This window comes from Condylura cristata, unplaced genomic scaffold (assembly GCF_000260355.1).
Source record: "Condylura cristata isolate star-nosed mole 26May11 unplaced genomic scaffold, ConCri1.0 scaffold00003, whole genome shotgun sequence".
NCBI lineage: Eukaryota > Metazoa > Chordata > Mammalia > Eulipotyphla > Talpidae > Condylura > Condylura cristata.
The window spans coordinates 40,589,204-40,604,112 of NW_004567104.1; the positions used below are offsets into that span (position 1 = coordinate 40,589,204).

Consider the following 14,909-nt stretch of genomic DNA (forward strand, 5'->3'; position numbering starts at 1 on the left):
ATGCTACTGGACAGAGACTGCCACTTCTGTGTTCCCCTTCCCCACCCAAACACTCCCCAAACACTGCCCAGCTGTGAAAACACCCTGGTCTGACCAGCGCTTTTGCTTCCTGGCACTTGCTCAGGCCATCCTGGGTAAGATATGAGGTACATGGGCTTGGCCACTGTTCCTCCACTGCAAACTCCTATCATCTCTGAGAAGGAAAGGTTTTAGACCTTAGGAATAATAACACTCCTTCAGTCATAGTGCGCAATTTGCACAGGAGTAAACAAAGAAGCAAATGCTGATCGAGAATTTCTTGGGGGAAAAATACAACAAAATCTAGGACATTCAGGCAGAGAAGGAATCATTTTCATGGTTGAAGAAATGGGGCTTTCTCTCTGCATTTCATGTTGCTGAGCCCAGCCTGGTTGTCTGTAAGTCTTAGTGATTCAGGTCCTCTTCTCTCCTGGTTTAAACTTCCTCACAAACAATATGGAGAGTGAATAACAACCAGAGTGGGGACTTGAAAGTTCCCTTATGGAAAAAAGAGGCAATTTTCTATGTCAGAGAGCAGTTTAATTATATATGTAGTTAGTTAAGGAAGTTTAAAGAAAGCACAGGCAACTCTAGTTGTTGGCAAAAGCATGTGGTAGAATCAACTGTATTTTTAAAAACCTAGACAGGACCCCTGTGGGGTCTTCATGGTGAGCTCTTTATTATTTATTTATTTTTACTGAGATAACATTGGTTTATAGCATTGTATGATTCAGAGGTATAGGTCCACACCTCTTCAGAGGTATGTTACCATATCTCACTCACCACTGAACCACCTATGGCTCATGGTAGGCTTTCTAAAACTTTTAAATGAGATAGTTTGAAAGAAAATTTTAGGACACTATTGTAAAGTCCAGGATCACTCACCACAAAGAGAAGATAGCCACAGTGTAAATTCAAAACGAACCAAATGTGAGTTGGATACTACCGCCGTTTGTAGTTGTAGATAAGCAAGGGTTAGAGATTGCCTCACTAAGCTGAGACTTTCCTGTCGCCTAATCAGATTAAGTGATTCATAGTATTAATCCTATTTACAAATGTGGCCCTCCTCCACCCCATCACCTGGCAGACCACCAGTGGCACAAGTCCTACAACAGAGCAATACGGATTTGGTCCAGTGATTTGGCAACTTTTTCTTTCACTATTGGAACTTACCTACTTTACTGATTAATTAATTAGCTTCTGCTAAATCATTTACCAATCAACACAATGATTAGCAGTCAGTCAGACTGAAGGGATTCTATGGAGTTTCATGTGGAGGAGGTGGGTGCAAGGCCCTGCCCCTACTACCAAAAGTAACAGCTACGTTTGAATATTTTCTAGGCGCTGGATAGCAGACAGGAATTTCCATAATTTTTCTTATTTGTTCTTCTCCAAGACCCTATAATAGGTATGATAAGTTCTAAACTGGTATATATATAGAGAGAGAGAAAGAAAGAGAGAGAGCAATACTAGTTTACCTAAGTTTACACAGCCAGGGTGTGACAGATTTGGGCTAGAACCCCAGGTCTGTGTATCTCTGAAATGTGCTAAATAATTGCTTATAACTCAGTTATAAGATAAATTAACATGTGATTAGATATTAAAGAGGTTATACATAATGTACCAACCCATTCATAAGGCCACATTGTCGACTGCCTCTATAGAGACACTGCCACAGCATCACAGAGGCACTCTAAGCATGGATTGAATATTCAGGTACTGAAGCAGGTTGGTAAGAGTCTTGCAATTACAATGCAGGTTATACCCGCTTTGCTTGTGTTGGACCTAGTTCTAGCTACATCATTTAATTTTTATTTTTTTTTTTTTGTGAGATGAGTTATAGTTGGCCTGTGACATTATATTAGTTTCAGGTGTACAACATAATTAAATACCTGTATATTATTGTGAAATGATGGCCACAGCAAGTCTAGCTAAATTCATTGCCACACAGCTACAATTTTTTCTTGTGATAAGAACTTTTAAGATCTACTCACTTAACATGATAGTTTAACTTAAAACCAATGGGAATGACTGAAAGTGGTACTTACCAAAGCCAAGAGGAAGTATGGTAGTTTCATTAAACAATACCTAAAAGTAGAGGTAGAAAATTCTGATTACTGATTATGTTCTTTAACTGATGTTGTAACTTAAACAGAAATATAATTACCTGTTGTAATGTTCAACTTCATGAGATGAATGGCTACTTAGGATTAGCTTGATCTCTGCTACAAAGAATTTTCTCCTCAATCCACTATTTTTTGTAAGAGAAAAGGGCAAGATGAGAAATTCACTGAAATTACATGCTTTCCAATATTCTATTAAAAATAATTAGGAATGACGGCCCTCCCTGGTGGTGCAGCGGGTTAAAGCACAGCACTAAGAAACTAAAGCTACTTCCGCATGAGTTTGATCCACACCTGCCCTGGAGGTGACCACATGGAGCGGCAGACCTCTTCTGACCCACCCACTGCTCCCCTCAGCAGTGTATTTTGTCAGTCGGCCTGTTCTGCTCCCCACTCTGCCTTTGATGAGTCCTCTTACCACCCCTGCATCTCTGGCCTGTACCCCAGTTCTGTATGCACAAATAAAAAAATAAATCTTTAATAAAAAAAATAATTAGGAATGAGGAAGCTGTTGGAATCTTCAATGCCAACAGAAACTGCAGGCAGTCTTATCTACACTTTGTGCTCACAAACATATAATCTCTGCATTGTTCTATTTCTGGACATTTGACAACCACAGTATTGTAGGCAGGTGAATTCTGAATGTTGGTTGGACCTGGCCTAAGTTTAGCATAAACAGCTGATATGCTGAGGCTGAAACCTGGAACAGGTAACAGCACAGGAAACAGGCTGTGTGCACATTTCATGTGTGGCTCATCTTGGGGGTTACAGGTGATTCCAATAGGTGCCAGGCATGACTGAGGAGTCTTCATGCAATACCATCTAACCAGGTATTCTACTGATGCTGAATCTGTAACTTTTAAAGCAAAATTAGAAGGACAATAATAAAATGTATGTACAAAACTAAATTACTTGCCAACATCTTGTATTTATTATTTTTAATCCTTATATTTATTATTAGATTTAATTCCACATAGGAGTTCCAATTAAATACAAGAAAAGACATCAACGTCATATATTGAATTTTTTTTCACAGTTAAAATGAGGTAATCTGGCTTTACAATGTTTTAAGTTGAATTAAACAGTTTAATCCAGGTAACAAGAAAGAAGGGGATATCTGCACAGTTATTTTGTAGGGAAGGAAAATATCAAGTGAAATGTACATGAACAAGGTAATTGAATCACAAAGTACATTTCAGAGTATCAAGTAGCATATATGCAAAATTTTCTAACCTTAAAATTTGTTATCATTTTAAAATCTAATTTAGCAAACAACATGCAGTATAATATAAAACAAGCACAGAAGACAAAATATAATATCAAACAGAGCATTTATCAGACTCATGTATCATCTGAGTTGACCAAGACTTATTTTCACTATGACAAACTCAGTATTTTCAAATTGTTTATCAGTGAGGTCAAGTATTACAGTTGGCATATACACAGTACAAATAATGCATCACAATCTGTATGTAATACATATTAATATTAGGTTGCAAATTGTTAAGTGTAAGTGTAAGGGACCACTGTGCCTAGAATAGGTTTTAAGATTTACTATATAGGTATATGCATTCATGACCGAGTGTTATTAGTGCTTTAAACTATTAACAAATGTAAACCTGCAAATACACAGAGCTAATAAAGGCCTATTTGACATTTCAAAGTGCTGTGCTTCCATTGGGCTCAAAGCTTGGGAAGAAGACCCTGCAATTTGAATGAAGAACTGGCCCCAAGCTTAGGTATAGTTCCAGTGACTGGGTGGGAGAGGGGGCAGAATAATGCATTTGAGAAGAATAAGGAGCAAAGAGCACTGTAATAAGTATGTGACTATCAGCCATCAGTGCTGGCTGGTCACCCTCTGGTGACCAGGAGAGAAGTGTTAATTTATGGAGGAGATGAGACAGGTTGAGATTGATGGGGTTGTTTCAATAGACTGAAACAATTCAATTCAAACAATAGATTGAGTTCAATTCCCAGAGAAGACAGTGATTTTTTTTGCCTTTGAAATGAGTTTGAAAAGTCCTAAAAACAAGTTCACTAGAGAAAAGACTAGAACATGATATCCACTGGAGGTTAGAAAATGATCTTAGAATAGTTTTACAGTGTCTGAGATTATGCTATTTCAACAACATTAATAACATTTTGTGCAGTTCTCCTAGGTTAGGGTCAATTCAGAGATCTAGTAGCACTGGTGTCACAATTTTTAGTGGGAATCTGGAGAACCTGGAGGATAAGGAGATAGTGGGCATCTTGGGGCAGTAAAAAGCTGTTCAACACCATTTGGAGTTAAGAGAAGTTTCCAGCTAAATACCTCATCATCTAATCAGTTTTCTCCCACGTGTCCACAGCAATACTGACAAGTTGTAGAGCCATGGTGATCATGCCCAACAGGTAGCGGCTGGAGAGTCAGTCAGTGGGACCAGGACACCGTGGACCATGCCACTCAAAAGAAACTTCCTGCCAGTGTGGAATTTGATGTTATCAACTTCTGTTTCCTCTTAGCATGACCTGTCTATTCAGCCTGTTACTGGGGAAAGCTCACCTCTTAGGAACACATACTTATCAGCAGATTTCTTTCTGCATTACTTGCCTCATATATTGACCACTCAAGGCACCTCAGCCACACTCGTCCTGTCATTCTACCCCACACTTGAGAAACAGCACAAATAGATATTGACCACATGCCACACAAGAGAGAATAATCACAGCCGTGAACCTGAGGGACAAGATACTTAATCTCAGTTTGCTACCTGATAATTTGGGGAGCTAGTTGAGCAAGGTTTGCAGAAATATTCAGCACTGAAGCAGCAGACAGCATCTTTACTCCAGATGAAGGAACCAGGGCAGACAGAGCACAGGATCACTACATAGCCAAGAGGAGAGAGTCTCAGGGCTCTGCCCCATTTGTTAATTAGTTGGTTCTATTTCCCAGAATTTAACAGTAGAAGCCTGCAGTCAGAAAATAAAGAATATCACAAAAACTTTAATTGTGGCATGAACTAAATCTGTAAGATGGCCTGGATTTGTGTGGCTCCTTTTCCTTCCCAGAAAAAGAGGCTGCTTTATTTCAGTCTTAATTCTTTGTTTCTCTGACGTTAGCTTAGTGCCAAGCTTTCTAACTGGGCTGTAATAATGTCTCTTTAGGGAACATTTTCTTGGTAAGATTTACAAAACCCTGACAGTCTACAAAACTGTATTTAATTCCAGAATGTTCTACTATATTGTCTTCTTGAACATAAATGTAAACTTCATGAATTGAGTATGAGTTCATGAAAGAAGTAGGATTCTTAATATCAATCATTACCTGGGCTCCGATCTTGTGCTTTTCTTTGAATTTACATAAGATCCTGGGTTTGGACTCTGACTTTACTGTTCTCAAGAATTCAGGGACCTGAACTCAGCACTAAGGAAAAAAACTAAACTTAATTACTATACAATTTCATACTGTATATGAATATATATATATATATACACACACACACACGCACACACATACACATATATAATTTTTGCATGATCCTTTTAGATGCCATTAATTAAAATTTTTATCATCAATAATTTATCTTCCCTTCAATCAATTCCATCTTGACCTCTCTTTCTAATCCTAAGACTATTTTCTATACTAATAAAACCACAATGGTACCTCTAATAAGTTCCAAATTCAAGCCTCTAATCTCAGGGAAACCAGGAGGGGTCCCTCTGCCACAAAGCCAGGAAAACGTGGCTAGTGGCAAATGGTGCAAAGAACTCATGAAAAAACAGTCTGCATTTCAGAATAAGTACAGCCCCAAATCCTATGAAACCGAGGTCTTCTTTGGCTCAAACAAATAGATTTCTAGGTAATCTCAAAGTTAATTCTGAGCAAGTCTGACAATCCTGTTTGATCTGAACAATTTTCCAGAACGTGTGAGAATAGTGATATGGCTAGGCCACCATGTTTATTGTTGCAGGTGCAGAATGAGTCTATTTCCCCTCTGTCCCATCACACCATTCTCTCACGTGGCCTTAGGTCAAGGAGCAGAATGCACATATTCTTTACAGTAGGTTAAGCAACTCTTTTGTGGAGCAGAGGTTCTGCTAAGTTAAGGGTGAATTGTTTAGAATCTTCCTCTGACCTTCTAAAACTCCTGTGCAGAGTTTCAGAGTGCCAGCTAGGCCACCCAGAGCAGCATGAAGGAGCGGGAGTGGGCTGCATGCGTCACCAGGGGCAGGACTCCAGCATGTCTCTGTGACTCTGTGTTTTGTGTTGTATGCCAAGCTTTGCGATATTTCTCCTGTCAACACTGTGGTACATTTAATGATCCAATCCAAGAGAAGTGCAACTTTATATTTTAAAACTGAACGAGAAAATCAAGTAAACATTTCTCTGAGTGTCAGCAGCCCTTGGGTGTCACCGGCATCCTGTCAGCACACCTGGCCTCTCAGCACCAAACACCTGTACGAAACTGAGGCTCAAGTAAGACACCAGAATAATGCTCTCTTGCCTCTTTATATCTTTGCCAAGCAACAGGAATTAAAGGAAGAGAAGTGATCTGGTCCTTAGCAACTGACCAAGAATTAAGAACAAGACCCAAGTGAACCAATCACAATACAAACAAAACCCTGGTGATTGGCCAGGGGTTTCAGAGTTTGTCACTGGAGTTTAGTATCAGGACTGAAAAGAAACCAAGAGAGTGAGGGCATTCACCGTCTTACTCCATTCTAGGGAAAGCCCTAAAGAACTCGATAATCAAATCCCATAAATCACTTTGGGGGAGGGTTCAAGTTCAAGAATGGGCAAAGTTTTTCTTTGAGATGTTTGTGCTGTGACTTCAAGCTGTGGAAGCCAAAGGTCAGGGCTTTCATTACAGAAGTAAAGGCTGGAAGACCAAGAGTCAGGGATGTGCACATGCTTTTAGCAGCTCACAAGGATACCTGCCACAGTGGGCAACGTGCAAAGTTCACCTACGAGGTGTAAGAGGAAAAGGAAGCTGCTGGAGGTGGTCCAATGGTCTTGTAAATACACACAATCATCAGGAATCCCATGACTGTCTTTTCCTCCTTGAGAATTCATAAGTTGATACTTCCTTGGGGATTTTGACAGTTCTGAGGAACAGTGAAGTACACACGCTTCTGTGTCTCATTTTCTTCCTAACTCCATCCTTTTCAACCATTTTCTGGAGGGTATTCCTTAAGAACTGAGAGTTTTTCATGACCCCATTTCATCTTCTATCCTAGTGCATGGCCTGCTAATAGCTTCTCAGATCTGGACTGCACCCACACATGAACTTAGTCCCTGACACAGGGAGGGAGCCAGGACATCTACAGCAGAGCCAGAGGTCCTTCACAGTCCTGAGATGCATGGTTCCAGTGGGAGGAAGACCGTGGCAGCATCTGACTTGGGTGAGAAAAGTTCAGGAAGCTCCTTTGTGAGTGCTCTTGAGGTAAGAAGCACTTAGGAGAATTAATCTATAAATAAATAAATGAAGAAGTAAATAAATAAATAAGTCAAACACAAGAGGGCTTTTTATAGTTAAGCACCTCTTATCAATAAAAAAAAAATCTCCTATTGAGTTACAAAGCCCTCATACAGTGGTGATTAGTAGGCTCATAACAACCTGGTGAAAGCAGAACAATCAAGACACAAACTGGAAATGTTCCAACACTGGGCATTCCTGATGACACACAAGTCCCCGAGGTAGTCTTGTTTCCAAGGAATTACAGAATGGCTCCAAACCCACTTGGAGCTTCCTCTTAAATCCATTGCACTTTCCCATGTCTGCCTTCATGGTGTCATGGACTAGAAGCCTTCCATCAGCCCAGATATGAGTCCGAGGCAGACAAAAATGGCATGCAATTCCAAGATCTGGCTTGGAGATCCCACTCCAGAGAGGACTTTGCCAAAATGATGCCTGTGCTTACCTAGCAGTCATTTTGAGAAAAGCTACACAATTAAATTAAATGGCATGCAAACATGCATGTCTCCCTCTTATTGTGTCCACACCAGAAAGTTCTCTTATCTTTCTTCCTTTCATTTTCAAGAAAGGGCCAGAAAGAAATAGTTTTATAACTGGGAAACTCATTTCTGACACTGAGGATAGTATGCATTATTTATCTAAAGAATGAAAGTGATCAGTTACCAGCAGTTCGAGGTTGAAATACTTTAGTGGTAAATAAATCTCTCAGGGAAGAAGTGGTGACATTCAACATCCTAGAGAGAACCAGATCTTGGTCCTTCCTCTCTTCAGCGCTCCAGGCTGGTATAAAACCACCCTAGAAAGGCTGGCTATACCAGCAATGAATCATTCTTTTGCTGGAAAGCCTTTGTGATTCAGCCTTCTCATGGGCCCAAACAGGGAAGCTAACAGGAAACAGGGTTAATTAGGGGGACATTCAATACCCCAATGGGCCTTGGAGTCCCCATTTCCATATTACATTCAGCACCAAGAGCCATTGCATATATTCTGACCTTGATCACATGAAATATGTTTTCTTCCCTTGGACTTAGGTTATTTAAAAGTCTCATTTGGAAAAAAAAATCAATTAAAAGTCCTGTAATTTTATGCAATGGCCCTGTGAGGAGGGGAAAAAAATGCCCTCCTCTTCTTATTACACCATCATGGCCCAGGGGCCATCCTAACAGGAAACCCTTCAGAACTCTACCCTGGCTCAACACATTCAACATTAAGTTAAATAAGAAATTAAATCAGCATTTTGCCAAAGCTCTATTCTCCTGCAGGAGGTCATTCAACTCGATAACGGTTGTGGCAAAGTCCACTAGGTCGACAAAGTCAGATGTGATGATGTTGACACCCATGGCACCAGGCTTCTGAGTTTTCACCCAGTCCAGGATGGCAGGAAGATTTCTATACAAAGGGGACAGAGAGGGCAGTTTAGAAGGTATCCAGAAACACACACAAAACCTTGACACGAATGTCACGAAAATGTGTCAATTAAAGCAAAAGCTCTCATAAGTTTGTTCATTGAAGCTTCAATCTCTTTCAGGGATTAAATGATCTCTAGTCCATCAAAGAATTGTACTTTCAGGATGTATGTGCTGGAATGGGTGATATGATATCAATAAAATATTGAAAAATTAATTAAGGGTTTCACTATTGGATGTTTAACTTTTTAAATTATAGACATTTCCAATATACTGCAACTTTGAGAGAATTTTACAGTGAGTACATTTACAACCAGATTCTACCATTAGCATTTTACTATATACTTGCTTATTACATATCTATCGATCACTCTATCCTTCTATCAGTCCATCAAATATTTCGACAGATTTCAATTAACAACATTTATGCACATCTCCTAAATAGTTGAGCATATACCAGGAATGAAGGTTCAATAGTTGCTTTCAGATTATTATTCTTAAAACAAAAAGTTTACATCCAATAAAATGTGTGAAACTAGCTTAGACAAAGTTTATACAGAACCTTTAAGACACATATCAAAGTATAGAGCATTACAGGTATCCCAGAGAGCTTCTGCATGCCTCTTCCCCAACAATGCTGCCTTCATCCTCCCAGAGGGAAAAATCATAGTGATTGTTTCCTACCACAGATTAAATCTGTCTGTTTTACAACTTCACCTATTGTAAGTCATACAATAGGTATCTGCAGGGGAGGTTCTTTCATTTAGCGTGAAAGTTTTGAAATTTATATGTGTTGCAAGCATCAGTACTTTTACGTATCACTGTGTGCTATTCCATTGTACAGACATACTGCAGCTTGCTTATTCATTTTCCTGTTGATTTCAAATGGCTTGTTTCCAGATTGGCTATCACGAATAAAAGTGCTATGGACAGGCCCTTCCTGGTGGCGCAGCGGGTTAACGTGCAGCACTGCAAGTAAGCCACAGCCACTTCAGTGCGAGTTTGATCCCTGGCCCCAGAGGTGACCACATGGCGCAGCAGACCTCTCCTGTCTCCCCCACTGCTCCCCTCAGCAGTGTACTTTGTCAATCTGCCTGTTCTGCTCCCTACTCTGTCTCTGGTGAATCCTCTCACAACCACTGCACTTCTGGCCTGTACCCCAGTTCTGTATGCAAATAAATAAATAAAATCTTTAAAAATAAAAGTGCTATGGACAGTCTTATAAGCCTTTGTTCAGGGACACATATTTTCATTTCTCTTAGATACTTACTAAGGACTAAAACTGCGTTATTATGGGGTAGATTTACATTTAGTTTTATAAAAAATAAGCAGACCTTGTCCTAAAGAGGTAATGCCTTTGCACATTCTCACCAACAAAGTATGACTGGTTGCTTTACATTTTCCCCCAAATCTGGGGTTGTCCTCTTTTTTTTTTTTTTTCAATTTTAGCCATTTTGATAGCTAAATCTCATTGGAGAGTTGGTCATATACATATTGGCTATTTGAATGTCTTTTTTAACCTAGTCTTTTTCTTTTAATTATTGAATTACAGAAATTATTCATATATTATGGATATTAATTTCTGATCAGATATATTTTTTAATGCTTTGTCTCCATCTAAAACTCACCTACTAATTTTCTCTATGGCACATTTTGGTGAACTGAATTCCTTAACTTTGATGGGGCCCAATTTATTAATTTTAAAATGATTTATGTGACCTGTATAAGAAGCTTGTCTCCTCCCAATTCATAAAGGTTATGTCTATGATTTGTTCTTAAATCTTTATGGTTTTATTTTTTATGTTTAGATTTAAGCTCCATCCAAATTAAGTTTTGTATACGGTGTGAAGTACACACTCTCTCAATATGGATATATGCTCATTCTAGGAGGACATGTGGTTTCTTAACAGACCAAAGTTCACCCACTTGTCTCATAAATAGTCTGTTGGCGTTACTTTAGAAATTACAGACTTTTAGGTGATAGCCTACTGTTTTGCCTGAAACTGGTCAGTTTAGTGACATAAACAAACGCCAATTTAATGTTTGTTTTTATTAGTGGCCAGTGTAAAATCTCATGGCTGTGGACGAGGGGGTAGTGAAGAGTAATCAAATTTTGCACCTGGGTAAAAATAGCTCACTAAATATTTTATAGAGTTCAAGGAAGATAGAAACAATTGGACTTATATTTTTGTTAAGAGATTGAATAAACTTTTGCTCTAGGTCAAAATTGAAAATAAGCACAGTTTATTTTTCGAAGGGCAGCCTTCCTCTTCTTTGGAAGTACTCACTTTGGCTGTCATCTTTCTGTTCCTGCTTAGAAGCCACCCTCCCTTCCTACAGCACAATCCTGATTTCTCAGTCTCCTGAGAGGACACCATCAAAGCCTCGGGAGCATTTTGTCTTATTTTAACAAATCTTAGCAGTCCCAGGTCTTGACAATCAGTGGATTCTCCAGCTAGTCTTGGGAAAAAATACATCCCATCAATCAAACAGCATTTTTACATTCATAGCCACTTCACAGAACACCATCACAGAGTACTTCCAATTTTCCTGGGACTTCTGAAAAGCTGACACTTTCAATTCAACTGTAACTTATTGAATGCCCCTGTCTCTCTCTAGATAATGGGGACAGTGATAATATGCCATGTAGGTTTATTTATTTATTTATTTGGAATTGCATAAAATAATAGTGCTTAGAACAATACTTGGTATGTAGTAGGTACTATGGAAGTGTTTGGTTTGAGAGACGGAATCTTAAATGGTGACTGTAAATTACATATATTTGGGCACTGGGGTAAGAAATATTTCTAAAGATGTTAAATCCTGCTGCTTAGGTGACAAAATATCGTGGCTTAAGAATGAAAGACTGCAAATAAAGTCTTTCCTTGGAGACGGAAACCGGGAATACACCGTGGTGGACATGGTAATACTAGTGGGTCAGTGCTCAGATTTGTTTTATAGAGTGTGCCAGTATTTCAGAGTAAAGTGCAGGCGCCATCGTCTGGTTATTCGGGGAAATGAGAATTAAAGACAGTGACAATTTCAGCAGACTCCAGCCTTAGCAGAAACTCAGGGATCCCTTGGAGCCTGAGCAGAGAAACGAGGGAATAGCTGCACCTACAGTCTCAGGTGACAAAGAATCCTGTGTCAGCTTCGGGTTTCATCTGTCAACCTTCTCCAAGGCAAGGATCAAACAGGCAGGATTACAGAGAAAGGGAAATGTAGAACCTACTGTGAAGAGGAGTCACTTGTTTTCTTGACTCCTGACATTTATCAAGATGTTCAGCCGCTGAGCCAGATATTTGCTGACCTGAGTCCAGGAGGTACAGGGTCCCATCGGCTGTAGTGCAGAAAGTTTCCTTTCACATTGAGGTCACCTGATAGCAAGGCTGGCCCACTGTTTCTCTGGGCTTCCTACAGATGGGGATGGCATGCCTACTTCGTGTCTGGCACTGTGTTAGAGCGTTTCATGTGAAGACCCTACAATACTGGGTGGTACTACTTACCCACTTAACTTGTGATAAAATCATATCTCACAGACCTCAGGAAAGTGGTCCTAGGGTCCTTTTTAAAGGGACACCATTATTTTGCTGCCATAATAAAATACCATGTGGAACACTGGAAAAGGAAACAATCTGACAATAAGCAGTCCAGAATCAAGTCATATTATTGACTCTTACCTACTATGTGGATGTGGGTCACTGAGCCCCATCTTACTTGGGGACAATATGTAATAGCCAACATGCCCTCTCAGAAGGTGACTTACTTTAAAAATCAAATACGATCATCTTCATGAAGGTACTTTATATACAATGTACCTTGTTTTTAAATATTCTCTATACCTTATTATTATGACTTTTCACAGAGTTCTGTACATGATTTTTCATTGCTTTGTATAAATTTACATGTATATTTATATTTTCCTGTTAGACTGTAATTTCCTTGAGGGCAGTGATTACATTATTCTCGTATCCCTGGACCAAGTTCCGTACAGATGCTCATAGACTACTGAATAGATAAATAAGCAATGTTATCCTACAGATTTACCAAGGGTATAAAGAAAATGGGATAGACACATAAACATATTTGTTTGTTTTTTTTTTAATACTATTTTTTTTAACATATTTGTTTTTAAAAGAAGGCTTAGTGTTCTGAATCTTTCATTGGCTCATGAAATTGTCTTTTCCAAGTTGAGCACCACTAATTCAGTTATGGTTTTGTTTGTAGCCAACCTCATCAGAGACTTTCATGAAGAAAGATGAGGTGCTCCTTGCCATTTAAACTCTACCACCTGAAGTCATGCTACCCCAAACCAGAACCAAGCATACAGCGACACCTTCTTATATGAATCCCTCACTCTGAACTCCGGTGCTCACCACCTGGATCTTATGAACCAAAGGGGTTTCTTGTAAACATCCCTTATTGCCCAAACACATGCGCTTCCTCATGTTGGATTGGAAGGCACATCCTGTTATCTAATTGTATGTGTAACCTTCCCTTTGCGGACCTATGTACACACATACTCATAGACACTAACATGTGTAAGCTGTCCTCTTTTTTTAACAACTATCATTTACTGGTATTGATGATAAAGAATCATCAACTGAATCAAATTCCTGGAGCTTTCCGTGTTTGATGGGACTGCCACACTGTTTTGCTCTGAAGACATATTGAAAATACGGCATGGTAGTAGCACCTTTTTATGCTTTCAGGGCTCTGTCACTCTGGAAGGGGCACACCCAGATACTTGAAGGACCATTTCTGAATCCCTAGCACCCAGCATAGCAGTTTCCTTTCTTAAGAGAATGAGTACTTGGACTGACAGTGCAGAGAGGCCAGAAGTTAACAGAATGATTTTGCTTTACAGTGCTTTGTCTTTGGATCAAAATTTAGATAGCATTGATGGCACAATAAATACATTTTAACAAAGTACTGAGAGGGTCTTTGACTAGAAGTAATGCACATCATTTGCAATGTAGAGCTTTTTCAAATAGAAGGTTTTTTTGTTTTGCTGTTAGTTAAAATCTTCAAATTACAAAGTTTTACTGCTGTTTATATGGAAATGAGCCAAGGTAATTTTTTTTGTTTGTTCACTTGTTCTGCTTTTTAAACCAAATCTTCCCTATTAGATGGAAGCAAATTCTTACCTATGAACCAGGGTGTTCTTGAGACCACCAACCAGGCCCCGGGCAATGGTCTTTGCTCTTGGGGTCAGAATCGCTTGAGAGACATGGAAGGAGCCTTGGGGGGCCCGCTCACTGAGAGTGGTCTCCAAGAAGAGGATCAGTTTGCGCACACTTGTGGTGTTTGCCCAGGGGGCTGGAATCTTCTTTCCTGGCCACAGGAAGGGGTATTGCTTGTAGAAAGGACAGTGATAGAAAATAAGAACCTGAAATGTTCAAAACAGAAGTAGAGAATTTCAGGAAAAAGCTGAATGGTGACTCCTTGCTTTTACATTGAAAAAAAGGCAGGTATAAACGTAAGTGGAAATTCAAGAATTGTTAGTTTTTATAAAAATCAATAAGCAAAGAGTAAAGCATTATTCATGAGATTAATCCTGAGCTGTAGGATTTGAGATCAACACACTGAATTCATTTGGGAGTAAGCAGACTTTGGATGGTGTCTTGCTGACTGACTGAAACTGCCCAGCCCAAGAGGGGGAAGGAGAGACCTGGAGGTGATGAGCCTCCTCTAAGACCTCTCAGGCTGACGATGATTTAGAAAATAATTAGCAAGCCACCTCCACAGTATTAATTAGTTAATGAGAGGCAGCAGAGGGACAGAGAATTGCTATTTTGAGCGTCCCAATTCAGAGTTCTGCAGGTTAGATTTTTAGATGCATCACAGAGTTTCTCCAATAAGCACCACTAATTGCTTCCTGAAGGAAGGTCCAGCATGTGCGCTTA

At 39.5% G+C, this 14,909-nt stretch overlaps 1 protein-coding gene across 2 annotated transcripts in view; it reads right to left on the reverse strand.

The window, feature by feature from the left end:
• Positions 1-7,817: 7,817 nt before the first annotated feature.
• PLCXD2 (phosphatidylinositol-specific phospholipase C, X domain containing 2) overlaps positions 7,818-14,909 on the reverse strand; it is a 43,118-nt gene continuing 36,026 nt past the window's right edge. For both annotated transcript variants that reach the window (XM_004675226.2, XM_012733842.1), the window contains exons 4-5: positions 14,151-14,392; positions 7,818-8,986 (exon numbers count right to left, since the gene is read on the reverse strand). In XM_004675226.2, coding sequence (XP_004675283.1) covers positions 8,827-8,986; positions 14,151-14,392 — 402 coding nt within the window. In that variant the 3' untranslated portion in view covers positions 7,818-8,826. The remainder of the gene's footprint in view (positions 8,987-14,150; positions 14,393-14,909) is intronic.